Genomic DNA, 24,303 nt, shown 5'->3' on the forward strand with positions numbered 1-24,303 from the left:
TTTTTTCATTCATTTTTATTTTTCTTTCGCTTCGTGTTTGATTTCTTTCTTTTTTCGAATGCGCAAATCTTGCAGTCAGTGAAGCTTCAGCTGATGATCCCTTAAGCCACGCCAGACGCATAAATCATCAAGCAAAACATTTTTGGATCGATAACTGTTCAAGTCTGATCCTCTAACCGTGAGATCGTTTACCGATTTATTTCGTCTGTCTGAACGTGCGCCACGCATTTAATGTTGGTTTATCCTCGAGCCTTCGAGCTGATGGATCACGCTCCTTTTTTATGAGTCTGAATTTCATTAAACTCTACATAGAATGAAAAAATTGTCTGGGCTTCTAGCAGCAGCTATTAAAGTATAGCCATATTTATGATGGCATTACAGTAAGTTATATAAGCAATATGTCTAGTTTACGTATAGAGAATATTATTAACTAAAATATCTTTGTTTTACATATTGTTTTCATAAATATAGTTGATGTGATTCCTTAAACAGCTTTACAGCGAAATTTACCTTACCGTAGAGCCCAAACCGTAGAGGTAATATAATTGGGGATATAGTATTTCCTTTCAATTAGGGATGACAATATTAACAATATTTTAAGGGCTTTCACAAATACGTTGATTTGGCTTTTTATCAGTAGTCGCTGATAATAAATCTGAAAATTCATTAATAATCAATTTACGTGGAAATTCCCTAGGTAATGCAACATTTGATTGATATAAAAACTTCTATCTACCCTCTGAATAGTATGAAGATAAGCAATCTATCTTATTGCTTGGGATGTTGATAGATCAAGTACATGTGCTTTCCTCAGGGATTTTCAAACCGAGTTGTTGCACTTGCATGCAATCAATAATGAAATATTTTATAGAGTCAAAGACTGATGATGTTTTACTGCAGCAACATATTTTGACAGTTGAAAAATTGTTTTCGTTAAATGCTCATTTGATGATGATAACAAATTATAATACTACGCAAAAGTATATATTTATTGAAAACTTCATTCATGGGACAAATAGCAGAATACTCGCATATATACTTACTCTCACAAATCTTCGTTCCATAAATGAGGCTCCAATAGCACAATTTCAGTCATAAACAAAAACAAAAACAAAGTCTAAAGACACGCCCACTTATTGGTTGCTTTAGATGCGTACTTCAACGTATCCTCCCTCGCGCTTGGTGGTGGAAGAAATTTTAAAGATGTTTCTCCAAATGCTAGCGATTTTAACACCCTGAGAAAGTCTTACAAAGTCAATGAGTAACACTGCATACACATCCACACATACCAAGGCAAATGTTGATTTATTTCTACCAATGGACCCAGCCAGGTATTAAATATACCCAAACATGAAAACGAAATTTAATTTTTGAAATACTTTTGCAATAATAATTTATTATGTATTACTTTAAACTTCACTTTTTTGTTAGAGTTACTATTCTCTTGTTGCTGGTTTTTGTTTTTTGTATGTATATTTGCAATTGTTGTCTGTATTATTTTAATGGTATTATTGTAATAATTTGTATATTAATGTTAGCAGCGAGCAGCGAGAAATGTTGCACAATAAGTTTTAACACTATTGTTTCAATGTATTCATTATGTTTTAGATTTTATGTTTAGTGACTATTGTGACTATTGTTAATGTAATGTTTATATTTTTTTAGTATATATATATATATAATAGCATATGAAGCGTTAAAATATATATATATATATATTTATTTATTTTTATATATATGTTTAATGTCGAGTTTATAACACATTTTTCAATCGGGACTGTATTTATTTCTAATAATCTTTATTTTTGCCCAACTCTTGCATTTACTATAAATACATTTATGTATATATTTTAAATTTATATTTATATTATTTTAATATTAAATTGTTTGTTCGGTTTAATGGGTAAGCATATGAAATACTTGTAGTGTTTAATTTATAAAATTAGTATAGATTAATGCGCTTCTAAGCTAATAAATAAATTAAAAACATCGTAACATTATTTCCGCCCGGCAGCAGCTCACTGACGCCAATATTAATAATTTAATACCTATTTTTAAAACACTATAAAGCGCTCTCTAAAATGTTCGCCGAGTTGAATACATACATAAATAGTTACATGTAATAAATTAAATACAATGGTATATTATATGATCAAATTGTGTCTGTGTGTCTGTGTATGTGTGTGTACGTTCGCCAACTACTCGTACTAGTCGAAGCCAAAATCAGGCAGCCCAGCACTAATATTAATTAAAAGCCTTTACATGCCTATGTACAAAATACTAGTTATGCTATCCATAAGCCTAAAGCGTTCTCTAAGCTTTATGTGTTGGTGTCGGAAGTAAATATTTAATTAAATTTCACTTTATTTTCTTTACTCTTTTCTCTTTTTTTTAAGCTATGTAAAAATATGTACAAAATAGCAGTTGTTTTTTTTTTTCAAACATTTTTGATGCTTTTGTTTTAAATATTTCAAACTTCTTTCAATTGTTTTAAAACGTAGACTATACCCTATATATAGCTATATACATAAGATTGCTGTATTAACTGTTGGAGTTCTGCATATTTGGTCCGGTCACATGTTGTCACCTGGATTGCACTTTGAGATCAAATATCCGTGTTGCACCTTGGCAACACTGCGATCGCAATGGAGCTTAGTTAGCGCTCCCAAAGAGCACCGAGTTCTTGTAATATGCCGTTGGTCTCTCCGACAATGGACTCTTGACATCGCGCTCAGCGTTCGCAGCGCGTGTCTTGCGCTCCATTTCCAGCTCCTGTGCAAGGGATTCTTTCAAAATATAATGAAATAGGCAATAAATATATGACCAGCTGATGGCGACGATAGGAGTTAACTTAAATGGACTTGAAGATGGGAACAGAGTTCAGAATACATATCCATATATCTACAGATCTATATATGTGAATACATATCTATATATACTCTCATTTGTCTGATATATAAAAATACTTTTACTTTACTTTTGAATGGATTCAGAGTATATAATCGCAAATAATATAAATTTGTAGAAATATTTTCTATTTAAGCTTACCCGAATAGTTTTGCCAGAAGGCGCCGGTGGCCATCAGATCGATGCCTGGATAGCTCCAAGTGGCCTTGCCGTTGCCAGTGGCAGCTGTAGCGGCAGCAACAGCAGCGGCTGCTGCCAGGCTGCCCTCGGCAGCGACAGCAGCAGCGGCAGCAGTAACTGAGGCAGCAATGGGCGGTGGTTGGTCCTCGCGGTCACGACTGGAGCAGCGTGGCTCGTTGTCGCGCGTGGCGCTGCTGCACTGTTGGCGCTCCATGGAGCCCTCGTGGTCGGAGTGCGGCTCGCGTTTAAAGTGTGTGGGTGGATCCGAGTGTGGGGCGGATGGCGCTTGCACCGTTTGGCTGGTCACATCACACGAGGAGCTTAAGGACTTGTCAGACTTATCGCTGCCGCCTCGACTGCCGCAGTCAGTATCTATGGATTTAAAAACAAAACAGAGGGCGCTGTGTTGGTTATCAAAGCGTTGGGCGCAGGAAGGATCGAGAGAGCCGAAAGCGAAAGGCGTTGGGGATAGACGGGATACGTTTTGTTAGCCATGCTTTTGTGGTCTGTGTGGCCTTCTGCTCTTCTGCCTTTTCAGCACTTACCTTTTGGCGCCTCAGCCCCATCGCTGCCAACATTGCTGCACTTGCCATCAGCCGTGCCGCTGCCAGCGCCCAGCTCTGCCTCGCTGCAGGTGACATTGCTGGCGCTCGCACCTGCGTTGCCTTTACTGCTGTCGTCGCCCAGCTGCTGTTGATATCGAATGCGAATTTTGCGCTCGCGTCGAAAACGCTTCTGATAAAGCACTGTGAAACGAACGGAAATGAAAAGGGATTTAAAAAGGTTAACTAAACATTTATTTATAGTTGTCAAATGATTGATATGAATTGTTTGATAAGCCGCTGTTCATGGCTAAATAAATTACAATTCTCTTATATTATACATATATAGTTACACTCTCTGCCTAATGAACTCATATAAAAGTCTATTAACTCAATCGATTTATCGTCACGTGTGCTAATTCTTACCGTGCGACAGTTAAGTCTGTGAAACTGGTACATCATCAAATTAGCATTAATTAGGTTAGTCAAGCGTGGTAATAGCCATTTAAAGGGTGTAGCAAATGCAGCAAGACGAAGTCTGCAGACCGCTTAAGCAAAAATATTTTCCAGTCGAACCTATCGATTCGAATACCAAATTTGCAAAGATATTTTATGTTTTTCTTTTTTTTTTTTTATCTCATTCCTTTTGCTCTGCTGCACTCAATCTTTCATTTCATTGGCCGATTTGCTGGCATGTTCGACAGCCACAAGATATTTATCGGCTTGCTTTATTATTAATGGCAATTAGATGCCTGTGTTGCTGAAGTAATATCAATGTAGTGTGGGGCCCACACACACACACACACACACACACACGTACACAAAGCTCAATTTCTAGTGACTTTAACATTGCATAAATTGTGTTTGGCTCACTGAATGATTGGCTACTCGCAATTTGAAAGAAACTTGAGTTATTATGGGTGGAATTAGCAACTGCAGTGTATTTGGATATATGCAAAGTTTTCTACTGAATTGAAGTAGTAGTAGAAAGAAACATTTATTTTCATCTTAGCTGACGCTTAAGCTTCAGTTTTTCCGAATTACATACCCAAGCACTTTTGAGAAGTTTTTTCAACTAATAACTCCCGATTTTAAAAAGTTATAAAGCTTTTAAATATATTCTCCTTACATATCACCTTACACATCTATATACATATCTTTCTATTCAAGAGAGAAAAATAAAGTTATCTACATATCTCTACATCTCTTACATACAATGTTTGAAAATCAATATACCCCGCATATGAAGGCGAACTGAAGCCAACCACAATTACAGTTCAGAGTTAACAATTTTTGGAACTCAAATTTGCATTTACAAATAAGTGAAGGCTATTCCAAATGTCGGCCCCAAAACATAATTTGAAAGCGCTCACATGGCATCATACAATTAGTTGGCTATATAAGAGGAAAACCCAAAATGTTTGCCGGCTCAGAAATGATGGAAAATGTGAATTTGGCTTTGATATTAATTTGTACATAAGATAATTTATAATTATCAAATGGGAGCATTCAAATTAATTTTTCTGTTTGGTATAGTAGAATGATATTTAATAGCCTGCCATCTTAGTAATTAACTGTTTTTGGTTTCATATTTCACAAATTTATTACAATCGAAACATTTTTGAGATCGCGTTGACACTGCTGCCAACAGACTCACCCTTAGGTTTCTATTCTAACGGCAGAGCTCTCACACCCGCAGCATTTGACAACCCTTTCAGAACTCGCCTTTGGAGTCATCATAAAATATAATAACAACCAATTAAAAGATTTTTGTGTGTGCGTCAAATCAAAGTTTTTTGTCTGTAACCAAAAGCAACTCAAATTCCAGACTGAAAGACTCGAGTCGAGAGACCCAGTGCTCGTGCCCCCGCCCCCCCCCAGAGTGCCGCCTCTAATGATGTGGCGTTGTCGTAGTCGACGATGGAGTTGCTACTTTTTGCCAATCGTTCGAGTGTAACTAAATAATGAAATGATATTAAATTCATTTGAATTGTGATTTCTCTTGAAAAGGTCGCCCCAGAACCAGAACCAGAGCCACAGCCAGAGTCAGAGCCGGAGTCAGAGAGAACGGCAGCTTTTCGGACTTAAAACCTATTCGAGTCCGGCGAAACGAACAGAACGACCACCAGAGAGCGCCGACAGAGAAAGACGAGAAGTGCGCAAGAGTGGGCCAGTCGACATCGACATCGACATCGACATATCAGGTGTCATTGTCATTTGAGTCAGCTTACATTAAGCGCACACGATTGGAGTTGGCATAGGCACTCTCGAGCGACTGGAACGACTCGGCTCCTTCTGCCAAAAGGGATTGGCTTGGCGCTAAATTCAATACCACGCAGAATTCATACAATATTATAAATAGTCAGGCACAGGCTATAAATGTTCATATTTAGATATGAATATCAACTCTTTGCTCTGACTGACTGACTGACTGACTGACTGAATGGTTGCTGATTTGATTAGCCAGAGCTAAACTGAGGCGCTTTTGCTTGAGAAGCATATTTGTTTCATACATTATGCATTCATATACATATATTTTCACTTTATTGAAGCTAAACACTTTCACTTGAAATCAAATTTACCAAGATCTTGCTATTTATTTCTAATTAAATAAGTTAATTGTTTCGGCATTATTGTTCTGTAATCGATTAGAGAACGCGTATTTTCCAGCTCAGCGATTCGATAAATGTGCAAATTACCCACGTAATTTTAGATTTTTCCTTATATAATTTATCATTGATTATAGTCAAACAGCCACAAAATTTTAATAAATAATTATGTTAGATCTTTAAACTTACCACGCAATTTGCGCTCATCCACAAGTTGTCTTTCGAGTGAATCTTTGACCTCGCGTTCGCGTAAAACATCCATCTTAAGCTCGGCTGTGTGGAAAAGTATGTGAAGAAACGAGAAATGAGAAACGAGAAATGAGAGAGGAAAGAGAAGAGTGCAAAATTATTTACGGTCACAAAGAGCACGATTTGTTTAGCATATGGGAAAGACATAATTGCTGGTCTTGCTATTCTTGAAGCTTACCTTTCTCATAGCTGAGCTGGCGCTCCTGCTGCCTGGCGTTGTCTGCAGCCACTTTGAGCAGGCTTTGGATATTCCGCAGCAATGTTTCCGTGGAGCTGGCGGGCACAACCGCATGGGAATCGAGGCCGAGCGGACCCAGCGCCAATCCGCCAGCGAGGGCAGCGGCTGCCGCAGTTCCGTCATTCGATGACAACAAGGCCTCGTTAGGCGTCAATGCCCGACCGCCGGCAGTTGAGGGTCCATTGGCTGCTACTGCTGCTGCGGCGGCTGCTGCCGCATTCGCTCCAGCGGCTGCACCATTGGCCACGGCAGCGGCTGCCGCTAGCTGCGAGTAGTTGAGGGCGCGCTGATGCTGCAGTGCAGCGGCCGCAGCCACATCGGCGGTCGGCGAGCCCACCACGCTCAGATGATGTGCCTGATGGGCCTGATGATGGTGCGAAGCGGCTGCAGCATGTTGATGCAAATGAGCAGCGGCTGCGGCAGCGGCGGCAGTAGCGGCCGCCGAACCCGTGGATAGATTATCACGCTCCGTGTCACTCAAGTCTGTTGAAAGGCACACAAAGCAGCGTCAGCAGCGTTAGTAGAGTCAGCGAGTCAGCCAGTCAGCCAGTCAGCGAGTCAGAGTTTTCACTTATCGCAGAGAAAAGCAAAGTTTACTCACCTTCATCGTCTTTGCCCAGGCAACGTTCATCGACTTCGGATTGGTTCTCATCACTGAGATTCTCTTCCTCCTCATCGTCCTCGACGCCAATTATGGGGCCACCGCCAACGCTGCGACTGCCTTCGTCGAGGCTGCGCGACCCACGCGGCGATGCCGCTGCCGAGAGGCAATCGCTGCGCTCGCTGCCAGCGTCGCAGTTGCTGCCGCCGTGGTCCGTATTGCCGCCGGACTTGCTCAGATTGAGAACTGGACTTTGGCGCGTGGGGGAGCCTGGGGGGTACGCAAATCGAAACAACTTATCAGCACTTTCCTCAACAGCCACCGTCCATCTGTATGCCTTACAATTGCGCGAACTCAGATCTCTCGGCTTCAATTCCCGTTCATTCACAACACTGCCGCAACGATCGATTCCACCGGCGCATATAGCCTGTTGCCTTTCATCCGTGCGCTCCTCGCGCAGCCGCTCTAAGTGCTTCACTATATCTTCGTAGGCGGCACGACAATTCTCCCATATGCCCGATCGAGCCAATGCATCCATGTTGGCGGCCGACATGCCAGCATTTTGTGCCGCCGCCTTCAACATTTGGCTCTCGGGACGAGCGTGGAGCCCATGCGGCGGCATGCCGGGTGACATCAGTGCCGCAGCGCCAGGATGATGAGCATTAATTTGCATAAAGGCCATGTGGTTTATGGGTGGAGGATTATAGCCGTTGGCCAATAGCGGCGACTTTTCCATACGATTTATATCTGCAACACAATTAGGATGGAAATAGTCGAAGACTGTGAAAGGCTTTGAGTATTATTGATTCAGAAAAGACTAAAACAATATTTGATTGCAAGGGAATGCTGTGCAAGCATATGAAAGCATTAATGGATATTTTTCATCGAATGGATGAAATAGAATTGTGCATGGAATAACTAAATGTGTGTATGATTAGCTTATCGAAGCCTTATCATATAGTAGTTTGATATTGTTAACATTGTATTATAACAAAGAGAACACAGTAAAGATGACTAATTTATCAAAAAGTTTGCAGACAGACAATGTTTCATTTTAATAATAATAATTTGATACATACGCATTTAATATAGATTATGGATATGTCTAGTATTTGACATCCTAATATTCTATTTTAAAAGTAAGTAAATTTATAAATTAAAATTTAATGAATGATACTTTATTTCTTATTTCTTTAACTTTTTCCATATTTATTTATAAAAAAATAAATAAAAACAAATTTCTTAAAGAAAAATTCCCTAAAAATTTCGATGCGTAAATAAAACAAAAATAATTATCAAATAAAATTTGATAAACAGTTCATTATATATATATATATATATATATATTGTAAATAAATATATTTATATATGCTTAGATATTGAAATTTAATATGTATTAACGGATTAACCTTAAATAGTTTCAATGCTAAAAATATTTTTAATGCATTCACAATGCAATAACAAAATGTTTGTTGCAATGGTTCATCAGATTAGTGGAAATAGTGCAATATCACTCAAAAATCAACGCCCCACAATTCACTCAGATGTAATTTTTTTTTTTCTCTCGATTTTCAGCTGCTTTGTAGGGATTGAGGAATGACTTGGCTAAACAACAACTGTATGGATTTCGAGTTCTCTGTAAAGAGGCGCCGACGGCGCATGGTTCTAAAGAAAGAGGATGAGATCTTTTTTTGATAGATGTATCTGATATTGTGCGTTGGCTCAGACACATTAATAAAATGGGGCGTGGCCGAAGTTGTCAGACGCTTCAGGAATTCATAGAGAGCCAACAAATATGTAAAAATCAATTAATTGCGAGCGTTACTTTGGTATGGGCAAGTATCTTGAAGTACTTAAAATAATTACAATGCCTGGATACAGACATGAAACACAATTCGAACAACAGCAGCAACAGTCGGAGTCGGAGCAGCACTTGGAGCAGCAGCAGTCATAAGTCCGAACAATATCTGTTTGTAACTCTTTAAATGCGATTTCCTGTACAAATCACATAGTGGCGAGTCGAAACGTTTTCGATTTGATTGCTTGCCTTGGACAAATGGGCATTTATCTGAACTTGAAGCTGGGAACTCGCGCAACTGCCAACTGGCAACTGCTCAGAGTTGGGAACGTGCACAAACTTGTAGCTGAAACCGAAACAATTGCGCATTGTGTATATGTATCCGTTCGCCAAACTTATAATCAAGGCATCCACAAATCACACAAGCTTCGCCCTGTCTCTCTCGTACTCTCTCACAGTTTTCATTTCTTTTTTTTTTTTGCAACTTCCAATTGGCTGCACGAGTAGTGAAACAGTTAGCCCAAAAGCCACTTGGCTGCGAATCTCAAATGATTTTATTACAATTTCAAGTGCGTTTCGGCAATTGGTAAAATCGATTTGTTCGCTGCTTGTAAATCGTGATTATGGCGGCGCCGACAGCCATAACAGATATTCAATGCGAATGGGCTAAAATTGGTCTAAGGAAAATGGCAAAAATGGCAACGACAAAATTGCACTTGAATAAATGTTGAATTTCTTTACTTACCACTAATATGGCCATTCTCGTATGCATAATCGCCATTGTCCAGTCTGTGCTTCTTCAGCTGCGGATGCTGTGTTAGGTGCGTGGGCGGCAGCGAGAGGCCAACTGGGCCACGTTTTGGTGGTCTACCCGGTCTGGAACTGCGGAATTGCAGAGAGTTACTGTTTGGGTTGAAAGCAATGACAATTGGCTTGGTATCAGTATAGAGCAGCTGTAGCACACCAAACGAAATGGGTTTAAGGCAAATGAGATCACACACAACTTACAGGCGTAACAAAAATTTCGGTGGCTATTTTATGCTGCTTATAGATATACATATATACACATATATATGTATATGTATTTTCATATATATATAATATAAATAGAAGTGTGGCTTGAGAGTTTCTTCGAGCATTTCAATTTTTATAATATTAGTATTTGTATATAAAAACTTTTAAATATTTTCAAATTTTACTTGATTTTTAATTTTACCTAAGTGAATTCTGTTTCAGTGGTAAGAAAAAAAAAAAAGCAGGCAGGTTGTAGAACAACAGTTGAATGATGAAATATTATTAGAATTTAAATACCATAAATTCACCTTTGCAAATAAAAAATATATTAGTAATAAAATAAATAAGCTGAAGTAATATATATGGTTATATTCTGATTCAGACTCAAAATAGTAAAGATCTTTATAAATGTAAATTCTGATAACTGAATAGAAAATGTAAGCAAACTACGTGGCTCAACATTTTTTATTAAATATCCAGCATTGTTTTATTACAAAAAAAAAAAAAAATTCAACTGTGACTATAGCGATGTAAATTCTCGTATAATTTTCATTAGAAACTGTTACTATTTGCTTAAAAAATATTTGAATAAGCAAATAAGCAAATACTTGACGTACGTACGATTAGTTAGCTAAGGCTAAGGCACAAACAAGTTTGCACAGCAGTCAGAGCGAAGGCATTTATGATAAACAAGTTATTCAGATAAATATTAACAAACATTAGCTGCGTCTGCCGCAAATACTCAGGAACTAAATGCAAATAGAGAGACTCTGTGCAGCTCAACTATCTCCAGTAGCCGCAGTCAACAACAATTAACAATTACCCAAATTAAAAAAAAAAAAAAAACAAATAAAACAAAAAAAAAATTGTGCCTACCTGTTGTTTACCTGGGGCAAACAGCAACAAGTAAATAAACTCCGGTAGCAATGTGGGCACAGATTGAACAATTTATAATTGTGCGTGGGTCCAGAAGAAGCTACTGCTGCTGCTACTGCCCTGATAGAGTTGCACTCCATAAAGCGATTGCAAATATTTACAGTTATTTCAACAATAAATATCAATATTTGAATGTAAGCGCCGACTCGAAAGATTTAATTGTGCCTATGACACATACGCACACACGCACACACACACACACGCACACACTCAGAGACACTGTGGACATGGCCTTGCGGGTTATGTAAAGAGAGCCAGCTCCAATGCACTTACTAGAATCGTTGCGAAAGAATCAAAGCGAAAGACCCTAGCGAAAGTTTTTTTTTTTTTTTTAATTTTTATTTTATTTTTTTTTTTTTTTTTTTTTTTTTTTTTTTTTGTTTCTCTATGACGTGCAAAACAAGCGTCAGTCAAGTTAATGAATTTATTAAAACTAAAGAAATAGCGACAGCTGGAGCAAACAACATCTGCTAGCAACACTCTCTTCTCTTTTTTTTTTCATTCTTTTCTCATTCTGATTGCTGTAAACAGGGCCACCGATAAGCAGGCGTCCATTCCGATGCTAGCTTCCGTTGAAACATGTCTTGGGAGTAGCTCTGTCTCTCAAGCTTGAAATGTACATACCATGTACATACATCTGTTTTGATTGAGCTAGTCAGAAATTGGTTTAACTGGAATAAGCAATTTGTATACCTTTATGGATAAGGTTTCATGATTTACACCTGCAGAATGTTCTTCATAGCTAAATAGAAATTTAGGGCAATTCAACAAGAGAAATTGCGTTAGCAAAAAAACAACAGAATTTTTGCTACTTATTTTTCGTAAGAAACTAAAATCAGATTAAAATTGATAAATTAAAAAGGTTTGACAGTCTTGATAATTTTTAAATGTTACATGAAAATTATTGCAAAAATTTACAAGCATATATGTATATATATATCTTTTGCATTAACTTTTAATAAACTAACGCAATCAAAAGGTAAATATAGCAACAACAAAAAATCTATATATGATTTTAAGATACAAATATTCATGATGAAGTAATATGCTGACATAATTTAAAACATATAAAAATTCAATTTTCAATAAATTTTTCTCTTCGAATTACAGCTTGCAGTATATTCAGCAAAGTTTATTTTAATATCCTTGTTCCATTTGATTTTAACCTTTTAACTAACACTCTAATCAGGCAGAACTCTTCCCAATATGGGTCAAAATATATATGTATAAACATAATCCACTGTCAGTTTAAACTCAAGATCAAACATTCTTGATTTTGATCATGCACTTGACTTGAGAATTTTGCCCAAAATTTAACTGCATAACATAAGGAAAAAACAACAACAACAAACGTCTAGTCAGGAAGAGGAAGAGGAGCAAAACATGCAAACTGGTTCGCAGTTGCTACTTATACAGACGATATAACAATTTGCTCGGCTGAGGAAGGCATTTAACTGACAGAGAGCGAACCAGTTTGCAGCTGTGTATTTCGCCAAGTGTATTTCAATGCTCAAGGGACAGCCGATCTGTGAAACATTGAATTGTGATCGAGTCCTGCTCTGCGCAAAGTGTTGCAAGCAACAAAACGAACAAAAAAGAAGAGAATTGGATGAATGCAATTGCAATTGCAATTGCCTAAACTGTTGGGCGTTGCCCAGACATTTGTCAGAGAGCTTTCACAGGCAGAACTCGAATTCGAACTGGGACTGGGAGTCGAGCATGTAGAGAGGCCAGACCAGACACCAGAGATCTCATACAAGCTGTGCTTAACCCACTGCCCGAAGCCAAGCTGTTATCGTTGTTTCGCATTGGCAAATCAATTAAATTTATTGCGACGTTGCCACCTCACATCCACAAGCATTTGATTGCAGTTCAAATCGCCAACTGCACTGCAGTTAATTGCCAGCGAAATTTCCATATTTCAATTATGCGCCGCTAACAGTGGCTTTAATTGAATCTACATGGGCAACAAATTGATTCCTACGACTCGATTCACAGAGTTAGTCGACCTGCACAAATTCTCAGAAGAAGCCTCCAAGTCGTTTGAAGTTGACTTCGATTTCTTTGCCGATTGATTGAACCAGAGTCAGCGCGAGTTTCCATGAAGCGCCGCCTTACGCAACTATCGAGCTTAGAGCCAATGCTAGGAACTCATTGTAAAAACGACATGCAAACGTACAAATGACACGACATTCACATAGTTTTACGCCCCTCAAGAATACATATATACATATAGGGGGAGATACACAATACTAATTGGGGGCTTAAGTTCACTGAGTTGTGGAGAGCACAAAAGTGGGAAGCTAACAAATTGCACTAGCTGCTGTTGCCCATTGACAAATGCACCTTGAATAGACAGCTAGAAATAGTAGCTGAGAGTAGGCAAAACACATTTATGTTTACAGTCAACAAACATATTCGAATAATTCAGTTTGACCAAAGTGTCTAAGCCACATTCACATTCCCTACCAGAATTTACAGTACGATTTTTTTCCAGACCTCCCATAAAGATATATATTTGTGTAAGTAATACGCAGTAGTCGGCTCTAATTAAGGATTTTGGCTAGCAATTTCTAAGGCTGGCATACAATTTGTAATTTATTTTCTTCTCTCTTTTTTCCAGTGCAGCTCTCACAGTCCAGCGAGTGTAGCCACACTCGCCTCAGGCAAGTCGCTTTTCTTGTTTCTCTTGATGATTTTTGTTGACTTCAATTTTCAATTGGCGTGCTAATAACTCATTTAGTTCGCATACTGAATTACAAAGCATGCTACAACGTCGCCGTCGTCGTCGTTGTTGTTGGGTGTCGTGTTTGCTTACAAACAACTCAGCTCGCAGATACACAGACATTCACTGCAACTCCAACGTCCTCTACTACAGATTTAGTATGCTATATATATAGACATATACATATATAAGTAGCAAATGCTGCTAAGAGAATATTAGCCGCATTTTCCCTTTTTTTTTTTTTTTTTTTTGTATTTCTTTATAATTATTTATTATAAAAATAAATTGATCTATTGTTGCTTCATTTATATTAGCTTTGGGGCTTCTTCTTCTTTACTATTTTGTTCCACTCAATTAAGTAGCACTTGAGAAATGCAAATTTGAATCATCAAACAACCGCGGATTGAAGCTCACATCTATCTAACAGAAGCAGTGCAACGGGAAATTTACTTTTCTCAAAAACTATATTTAAAAAAAAAAAAATAAAATCTTATGAAGTTGTATAGCTAGTCGGCAAACGCTTCAGAAATATTTATATCTTATTGTATAAATTGTTTTTCGATTTATTTGACTAATAAACATCAAATTGTAGAAATAACCTATAAATATTGAAATATTGATTTAATAATCTCAAACAATTTTTTTATAAAACCAAAAATTTGATTAAAATTTAAAATTTTTTTGAAATATCCAGTCTTATTAAAATTTAAAATGTTAATGAATAATTAGTGATGAATTAGTCATTAGCAGTTGAAAATTTAATAAGTTTTAAATTTAGTTATTAGTAAAATATTTTCATTTGTCACACTCTCTATATCACACTCATCTATATACATACACATATATATTTTCCCTAATGCTTTCATTTACATACGTAGTCGAACTATTAGGCACGCCAAGCGAAATCGAATCGAGTCAAAAGGAGTGTCTCTGGCAACTCAAGTATAGCAACGTTGATCCACGAGCGAATTGTTGCCCCACCTCGAACCACAACAACAACAAAAAGTGACTTTGTGGATGCCGCGCGCAACTCTAAACGACGTTTCGGTCAATGCGACGGACCAAAGAGACAGCCAAGCGTCAGATGAGATCAAATTCAATTTGCCAGAGAATTTGGCAAATCAATCGATTGAAAGAACTGACAAACTAGTTGATGGACTCCGACTTGATAGACTGATGGATTGATGGCTTGACAGATAAGGGGGGAAGAGTGAATTCATTCAATTCCGGGTCAATGTGTAGTTTTTTAGGATAACAAAAATTGTCAATAGAGGATATGTCTTGAAATAGAAGTCGCGACAAAAAGGCAAACAAATATAATAATAAAAAAAAAATATTGCAAAATAACGAAAAACGGCTGAGCTCTCGAGTATTTTTAGAGTGAAAAATAAAGAAAGTTTCCAAAATATCATTGAATGGTTTGGGGCATCAGATCACATTTGTCAAGAGTGTAAAACTGTTTTGTAGCTTGATCACTATTTGTGTTATCCTTACGTAAAAGAGTAAACATTAACACGCTCTATTTATTGAATTTTTAGGGTCCTATAACATCCGGGCTCGCGGTTCGGCCCATTTCCGCATTATGCAATTTATTTAATAACAACAATTTTTTTCGCTCTAAAAACTCTCAAGTGCACACAGAACGCACAGCTCAATGTACGATTGATTTGCGATTTCAACAGATTGCCATAGTTTTTTTTTTTTTTTTTTTTTTTTTTTATTTATTATACTTGTGTGTTTACCTCTCTGGCGGCTTGATCGATAGGCATCTGCAATTAAAAAGAGAAGAACAAGAGACAAGTGAAGTATCGTACTATACAAAAAAAAGAAGAAGAAAAGGAGAAACAATTGTGTGTGTGTGTGTGTGTGTAAGCTTCGACAGAGCAAAATACAAAAAAAAAAATACAGAGAGAGAGAGAAAAACGTATTGTAAAAAACTTTAGAATTATGTTTCATTTATGTACACATGGCGGGCAAGCGGGTGTGAAAATGCACACGCCTTAACCCTTGGCAGACCCGTGCAAGCAGCAACAACTACATTTTATAATTACCCTGGCTCACAGAATATAAACGCAATGGGGTGCAACTTGTACCAGCCCTGTTCCTCTGTTCCTCTGTTCCCCCCCGTTTCCCCTCTATTCCGCTCGATTCCTCTGTGCCTCTGTTCCTCTGGTTTCCCGTGTTGCCCTTTTGTTGCCGTTAACAGCTACAGCCAGCGCCCGGCAGGCCCTTGGCCAGGCTCTATAAAACTGCCAACTGCCTTTAGCGGTTTTTTAGCTTTACCCTTTTTTTGGTCAGTTTTGTGGCTCTGTCAGCGCCCAATTCTCTACTTGTTTCAATTTTACGCAAGTCTTTCAAGCTAATAATAGGTTTAACCGCATTTTTAACTGTTCTTCAATTGGTTGAGCGCACCCCGAGACCTGGAACTGAGGCCCTTGGAAATTCTGCTCAGCGCATGTGCACTTTGGAGCACTGTTTCCATAATTAACTATATTGTTTTTCATTGCATTTATGCGGCTCGCGGTTTTGCAGATACCCGTGGTTTTCTCCTCTGAAGGACAGGCCAACTGGCTCACTGAGACCCAACTAAAAAACACTCGCCAATTACATATGTGTGTTGTCTTATTTATGTTGTCTTCTGATGGCGTGCACACAAAATATAGAACATTTTGCGTTTTGCATATTTAAATATATATTTTTATTATTTCATTTAACATATATTTTCGATAATATCTATCATACATATAACCTCATAACCATATACCTCCAATATTTTCTAAGTTTTCTATTATTCTATAATTCTATGAATCATTTAATTCCTATGATAAAATTTGTTATATATTTTATCTTTTATTTAAAGAATATTTATAATATAATAAATATCAAAATATTTAAATATTTAAAAAAAAATTATAATGTCGAAATATATATTGCATTAAATATGAAAAAAATAAAATAATTATATAAAAATTCTTTAAAATATTAAAACGTTTCATTGCTCATGCTTTGCACAGATTTTTTCAATTATTATAATAAATAATTGTTATAAATCATGAATTTCTCAGTTTGAAAACTTTAGCTATATACATATTTCCAATATTTATCATATATTTGAAGTAGTAATTTTTTTTTAATTTTTTTCTTCTATGTTCTCTTCATAAATCCGAAAATGAAAAAAAAAAAAAATGTATCTCTATTTGTTATTCATCATAATTTTCCAACTGTATTTTAAGCCCTTTTCATGGAATACTGATTTTCAAATTGTTTTTAAATTGAATACCAAAAATCTTTGGTCAAAATGAATTCCCAACATTTGTCTATACATTTTCTAAATATTTGCCTTGCTTTATATTAGTTAAATCAAATCAGAAACTGTTTGTTTAAAATTAGGCTTGATTTTTCAACACATTACTGAATAAAAATTTGTTAAATTTCCTAAAAGCTTTCAAATTTTAATAACTGAAAGAACTGATAACATATATTATTTATAGGCTACAAGATCTCAAAATATTTATAATTTTTTAAATAATTTCCATAATGTAATGATCATTTCAGATTTAGATACTGAATACGAATTGCATATATGCATGTATTTATAAAAATATTTAAAGGCCTTATATAGTAACTAGGTTAAGGCAGTGTTGTTGTTGTTGCTGCTGCTGCTGCTGCTGCTGCTGTTGTTGTTGTTGCTGTTATTTATAATCGAAACGGAAATGCTTTGACAGGGCACCGCACGCGTCGAATATGCGATTTGTGTGTTGGGCAACAACAAAAGGTAAAAACTATTTGCAAACTATTGTTAGAATCGTTAACAAATTTACGCAACGATTATATATGTATATACATATATATATATATAGAGGTAGTTAGTTAACAATTGAAACTCCAGTTTGAGTTTAGCTACAGAGTGGGCTGGGCATGTGCAATACGGTTTGCATTGCGTATTTCCGCCAAATGTCATCAGAGGCAAAAGTTTCTTGATTAGTTGCCTGCCCGTGCCCTCCCCGCCCAGAAATCAATCGATATGCGATAGACTTGATATATTTTTGCAAACTATTTGCATAGCCAATGCGTTTCGCTTCAACCTATGCCTATGCATATGCATATGCCTATGCCTATGCCTATGAGGGAAGGGAGGGGTAAATGTAAATGGGCTTTGGTCGGGTCTCACGCAACGGGCCGCCGTACGTGAACAGGAAATAAGTAAAAATTGAACAATTTGAACAACAATTCTCATATTCATACCTGGCCGTGGTGCAGTCTCTATAGAGCACATCAAAGTCCTTACAGCTGAGCAGCTTGCAGCGATTGACGCCCGGCTGTATGGCGCCCAGGCCACGCAATATTCGCACCTGTTCCACATTGCAAACGAGCGGCACAATGTCCAAGCGCTTCAGTTTCGTATAGACCGTATGCAGGCCACCCACCAGATGCTTGAGGAATAGCTCAAAGGCCTGCGGCAGGCATAACATTGTCTCGTTGCTAATTATGAACGCAGCGACCTTCTGGCCACGATACTCCACCAGCTTGCACTCGTTGGCACTCGGATCTGAGGTGGAAATGGGCGGCGGTGAGTTATATGAACGCGGTGGCACATGATGATGAGCAGCAGCCATCAGCTCCAGCGGCGACGCATGATGCATCATCTGCAGTGAATTGAGCAGGCCCAGTGAATGCGGCGGCAAGCCGTGCGGCATGCGAGGAGCCAAACCCGTGCTCAATGCGCCGGCAACATGCGGCGGCGGACTGAGCTGGTGATGTTGCTGTTGTTGCTGTTGCTGCTGCTGTTGCTGCTGTTGCGCCATTTGTGCCATCATCGAGTGATTCAAGGAGCTCACCGGACTCACTGCGCTGCCATGACGCGTCGGACTGCTGGCCGGCGAGCAGCTGGAGCCACGACCATTGCCCGTGTGCGAATTGCGTCCATTTGGACGGTCATCGCCAGCGCCACGTGAACTGTTGCTGCCGTCTCGGCAGCCATTCTGTTGCTGTTGCTGTTGATGTTGCTGCTGTTGCTGTTGCTGCTGCTGTTGCTGCTGCTGCTGCTGTTGTTGCTGCTGGGCCGCTGCAGCGGCGGCGGCGGCAGCAGCTGCCGCTTGCTGTTGCTGCTGATGATGCATTAGCATTGCTGTTGTATTCATGTTGCTGCCAACCAAAATCTTGTGTGCACTGATGCTGTTGCAATTGATATAGCTGTGGCTGTGATTGTGATTCTGATTGTAGTTGTTGTTGATTGTTGTTGTATTATTGTTGTTGTTCATTGACCGCTCATCGGCTTGTTGTTGTTGCTGTTGCTGTTGTTGTTCACTGAATTCACTTGTCACGGATTGGCTACTGACATTGATAGAATCCATGCTTCATCATTGGCTAACAAAAAACGTTTATCTCTTGCCGTTTATATACATATATATATATATTTCTTCTTTTTGTTGTTAGCCGATGTTAAAAGTTCACTAAAAAATGGACACGTTGTACATAATTAATGAACGTTTAATACGTTTTTAATTATTTTTGGAGTCTTGACTTCATAGAAAAACTCAAAGCGTTTTAGCTATTATAATTTGTATGCGTTGTATATATAACTATATTTATTTCATCTTCTATGTGAGCTTTGACTTTGAATTCTCAGGAACCATCAACATTTTTTATTTTACTGATTATTTGTCTAATAAATTACTAATCAACTTTGACAGTTTATTATTCTTGAAGAAATAAATCATTTTTTATGCAAACCTACATCGAAATCTATTTGAAAAGTATATTGTTTTGGAGATAAGAAATTTTCAGATATAAGTATATAAAAATGAAAAATACCGAAAAACTCATATAAAAAAAACTATTTCATGGAAGTACTTCCTGAAGATAAACCATAATTAATCTTCATATAATGGGCATATATCTCAAATAATATAAATTATATGCACATGAAATAATTCAGTAAACAATCTAATATAAATTTTCAAAACTCCTAATTCTGAAATAATATAAAATTCTTTCTTTATGAAATATTTTTCACATGTATTTTATTTAATTTATATTTTTTCAGATTTACTTTTCTTTTTATCAATTATTAGCTCAAGCAAGTCTGGACTCCTCTGAAATTTACCTCATAAATAATTTGTATTTAAACGTAATTAATTTTAGTTAATATTCCTATAAGGCGAACACGCACTTTAAATATATTTTTCATTAATTTCTGTGTTAGTTTGTTTCAACTTGCATTATTGATTCGATATGTTTCTTTTTATTATTATAAATTTTTCAATCAAAATTCTTGTATAATCTTTGCACAAATCAGAATTGGAAAACAAACACCAACTCAGCAAAACGCCAATTGGGCGACAGTGAGAGAGAACGTAAACCGTTATTCGTTAACGTACCGACGGCGCGTCACTGAGCTTTTTGGGGGCCTTTGGCTGGCGCTGAGGCCACGACGAGCACAGCACACGAGAGGACGACGACGATAACTGAGACTGCAAGAAATCAACGAAACGAATTGCATTCGAATGGGAATCGTCACTCACTACTCGCACAAACCTCCCACACACAAAGACACATTAATTGGTAAAGCCGCTGTAACGCGCTAGACTGAGAAAGAGAGTGAGAGAGCGAGAGGCCATACACACACGAATCAAAAGTATTTTCTTTTTTTTTTCTTCTTTATATTTTATACACCCACACCACGAGGCGCGTCGTTCCGTTATGTACCGAGATACATTTTCGTTCACGATGTCGCGAGAGTCGAAAATGGAAATGCGCGCGCAAAACTTTTATTGCATTACCTTTGCTTACGAATGACAAATTCGTAATGAAAGGCGAGCCAAATGTGTTTCGTTTCGTTGCCAGTTTCCAGTGTTCAAACCAAGGCTCGGCGTCCGCAGCGCCAGCAGTAGTAGCTGCAGCCCCATCTACATTACATATACATGTACACAATCAGATGTATGTATGCGTGTGCCTGTGAGTGTGTGCGTGTGTGTATCTGCGATTGTGCAAAACCCGAAACGATATGTATACGAATGCGTTGCTGTTTGAATTGTACACCAATACAAACAGAAAGTGGGAGTGGTATATAATAGTTACTTCTGGCTGTGTGTATGTCTCTGACGCTGTCTGGCTTTGTGCGCTTGTGTTAGCATCCCCGAAAACACAATGACAAACGTAATAAAATACAAACAAAAACAAACACAAATGAAATGAAACACAGAAGCAGAAACGACAGAACGAGAACGATGGCTGAGACGGAAGAAAATTAGCAGCAGCAGCAGCAGCAGCAAAAGCAGCACACACACAAATGCATGTATGTATATACATATATACATTGACAGCGCTCTCTCACTCAAACTTTCCTAAAAAGCAGCACTGACGCTGACGCTGCTGTCGCCGCCCTATACAATACGGTAACATTCGTTTTATTTATTTTTTCATTTCGTTTGTTGGCTTGGCGTTTTTTGATTGCGACGATTTCATTTCATTTGCGTTTCAATTTCATTTCGTTTCAGGCAACAGGGCACATTCTCTCTCTCGCTCAATCTCCCTCTCGCTTGCTCTCAATGGATTGCAAGCACCGCACTCGCTTACACAACGCGCACATACAACATGCACACAGAGCAGGTGGCTTGCAACCAATAAACATGAGGGAGCGTGAGCGACACATTTACATATTTGCATTGTGTGTGTATGGTTGAGAGTGAGCGCTGCCCAGTAGCGCGCGCTCACTCACTCCAATGGCCGACGTCGCTTATATAAACAAATGACAATTGTTTTGCATTTCTGTTCGTTGGCTCCTTTTTTTTACTTTTTGCTTTTCTTTATATCAGAGTAAATTAAAATAAATGCATTGCATTTGCAAAAAACTTCGTGTACTCCCGACGTTAAACTTCGATCTCGACTCCGACTTGGTGGCAGCTTGTGCGCAGCTGCTTAGCGAGCGATTCGTTTTACTTTATTTTTGTTAGCTACACAGCTCATTTTCTTATTGGAAAAGCATTTTAATTTCAATTAAAAAAGTAAATGACAAAGTTTTTCGAACCCCTCCGCTGGCTGAACCTACTCTACACACTCGAATTGCCATTACCCTATTCTTATCAAACTCGGCTTTTGGGTGTGTAAGCGAGACAGCTGCTGCTGCTGCTGCCGCTACTGCTCGGGATGAAGTCCATCTCATATATTCACTGTTTTTTTATGCTATTTGTGGGTTTGTCAACCGTTTCCCTTTTCGTTTCTCATTCGTTTCACAATTTTCCATTTCGTCTTCGGCGTCGCATTTATATTTCTTGCAATTTTTTGCTTCGATTCTGAACGGTTTAGCAATAGTCGTCCTTCCATCCCGCTCGCACTCGTTGACATTTTAAAACATGCACTGTGAGCGTGTGTGTGCGTGTGTTGGGCTACATAGCAGGAGTTGGGAGCCCTACTGAAGTACGAATGTTCGACTTTTGGGGCTGGCCTGGGGCCTGGCCTGGGGCGCTTATACTTATAATAAAATACCAAATACTTGTCGTTGTCGCACCTTTGTGGCATCTTCTGATATTTACATATACATATGTATGTATTTTATATGAATGTAGCAAGCATGCATATATACATACATACAGACTTATACACACACACACACACACATACCATGTACATATACGAATGTATTTGTAGTATATACGAATGCATGAGTGTGTGTGTGTGTTCGGCGTTAATGCTGTGGGTTTCCTTCTCTTTTATTCTATTATTTGTTCCCAGTGGCTGCCGCTGGCGATTCTTTCTGTTATATGTATGTGTTTGTGTATCTTATTCAATTTCAGTTGGCGCCACCAATCGGAAATCGTTCTCTTCTCATTGCCGTGTTTTTTTGAGAACATTTCTTTTTTTTTTTTTTTTTTTTTTTTTTTTTTGTTCTGCTCTTTTTCCACATTGTACATATGTATGTTTGTATGTAGCTGAGTATATGTTGATACATAGACGTTTTTTTTTATGTATTTGCAGTTATACATCCAAACACATTTATAAGAACTCGTATGTGTATATATATGTGTATATATATGTGTCTATATGTACTTTTATGGCAAGTATTATAATTCCCATTGCTTTTCTGTAGACTGAAATATGTATTTAAAACGATTATAGAAATTCCTTTGTATTAAAATTTTGCTTTATAAGAGAATACAAAAATAAAATAAAAAACAGCAAAAATTAAAAATGGAATATGTCTTAAATAGTACAATAAATTTTAATAGAAATTATATGGACCACAGGCTAAGGACATATAACATACATATATATTTGTATATATATTTGAGTTGTATCTCTTTTCTGGACATACTTTTTTTAAGAACTTCTTTTTTTTTTCTATTGATCTCTTTTAATAATATGTTTACTGGGATCGTTGAATTCTCTTAGAGTTTGATCTCAACACAATATTTTGCTCTGCGCATATCATTAATGAATAGATAAAGCTCCAGATCATAGTTCTAGTTCATAGCATTATATCATATAACAATGATTATAAGGATACATCATCCGCTAGGTAACAAATCATAAAACAAGGCTATGTAACTAAAATTCTACTTAAGTTCTGTAAATTTTATATAAGTTTCGGCTATATGTCATAAGGATTTGCAATACAATTTTTCTTGATAAATTTACGCATATTTGAATGTGTTTAAGCTTGTGGTTAACTGATTAAACAGTTTAAAAATTATTTTTCTGTATTTATTCTCTACTCTACATACATATACATATATTCTTTTTCATATGTAATTATTAAAGCTTCTCACTTCAAACCATTAACATCAATATTTGATTAAATATATATAAATATTTAATATATACTTTATAAACTCACATATATAAAAGTTGCCAATTTTATACATTAACAGATCTTGACTAAGACAAAAATTTAAGAAACTCGGAATATGTAAGAAAACAATGAAACTTCTCATGTAGAAATATCATCATCAAATCAAGAATCGCAGCTAAATAACATTATATGAAAAAAAAAATAAATAAATAAATAACTTCTCTTCCTCACCTGCTAGAAGAAATTGTGTTAAAATTACAAATTCAACATTTTGAACATTAAATTATAGTTTTTTGGTTCATGCTCAGTTATGGTTTAGGCCTCATAACCAAATCACATTTTTAGTTGATTTGATTATAATTGTCGGAATAAATGACGGAATCTTGGAAAGGAGCTATGTATATTTTCAGCTTCTACAAGTGATGGATTGGTCTGAAATAACATTTAAATATTTCTAAAATGTAAAATAAAAGTCTTTTGACGAAATCTTATTGGTCATAAGAGAGCTATGGGAAAATAAAAAACAACTACTAAATATACATATATTTATAAAAATTGCAATTTCAAGACCTGAAATGCCTGCATATATATAAATATTACCAGATTTCCAAAGGCACTAATTAAAGTGTAAAGCGAATATGTTCTCCGTCTAAAATTTGCTTGCTTATTTTTTGCATCCGAATATTTGCTTTAAATTCGCGCCAATAACATATA

The 24,303-nt window shown here is 37.2% G+C and overlaps 1 protein-coding gene and 1 long non-coding RNA gene across 15 annotated transcripts; one reads left to right on the forward strand and one right to left on the reverse strand.

Moving 5' to 3' along the window:
* Positions 1-2,474: 2,474 nt before the first annotated feature.
* LOC6576222 lies at positions 2,475-20,576 on the reverse strand. 14 transcript variants are annotated; one of them, XM_044008659.1, is made up of 11 exons: positions 20,180-20,575; positions 18,045-19,252; positions 15,542-15,568; positions 9,870-10,027; positions 7,669-8,106; positions 7,327-7,596; positions 6,666-7,208; positions 6,428-6,511; positions 3,633-3,833; positions 3,049-3,459; positions 2,475-2,786 (listed from the first exon to the last, which is right to left on the reverse strand). In XM_044008659.1, the coding sequence occupies exons 2-11, from the start codon at positions 19,151-19,153 to the stop codon at positions 2,653-2,655; spliced, it is 3,375 nt and encodes a 1,124-aa protein (XP_043864594.1). In that variant the 5' UTR covers positions 19,154-19,252; positions 20,180-20,575; the 3' UTR covers positions 2,475-2,652. The 14 variants fall into 14 exon arrangements, with proteins under 14 accessions (XP_043864594.1, XP_043864599.1, XP_032584911.2 ...); XM_044008664.1 differs by having other exon boundaries at positions 7,669-8,073; positions 9,870-10,000; positions 19,906-20,575; XM_032729020.2 differs by having other exon boundaries at positions 9,870-10,000; positions 19,906-20,575.
* A 122-nt stretch (positions 20,577-20,698) lies between these two features.
* Positions 20,699-22,367, forward strand: LOC116803894. The gene is made up of 3 exons (XR_004363904.2): positions 20,699-21,096; positions 21,157-21,196; positions 21,299-22,367. It is a non-coding gene; the product is annotated as an uncharacterized LOC116803894 (long non-coding RNA).
* Positions 22,368-24,303: the final 1,936 nt, after the last annotated feature.

This window comes from Drosophila mojavensis, unplaced genomic scaffold (assembly GCF_018153725.1).
Source record: "Drosophila mojavensis isolate 15081-1352.22 unplaced genomic scaffold, ASM1815372v1 contig_36, whole genome shotgun sequence".
Taxonomy (NCBI): domain Eukaryota; kingdom Metazoa; phylum Arthropoda; class Insecta; order Diptera; family Drosophilidae; genus Drosophila; species Drosophila mojavensis.

What these genes read in the sequence shown, in the direction of transcription:
- LOC6576222 (XM_044008659.1), bottom strand. Translation starts at nt 19,153, where the DNA reads ATGGATTCTATCAATGTCAGTAGCCAATCCGTGACAAGTGAATTCAGT. An exon ending in AGATCTGAGTTCGCGCAATT is followed by an intron (nt 7,597 to 7,668) that starts GTAAGGCATACA and finishes CGTACCCCCCAG; the next exon opens with GCTCCCCCACGCGCCAAAGT. An exon ending in TGGGGCTGAGGCGCCAAAAG is followed by an intron (nt 3,460 to 3,632) that starts GTAAGTGCTGAA and finishes TTAAATCCATAG; the next exon opens with ATACTGACTGCGGCAGTCGA.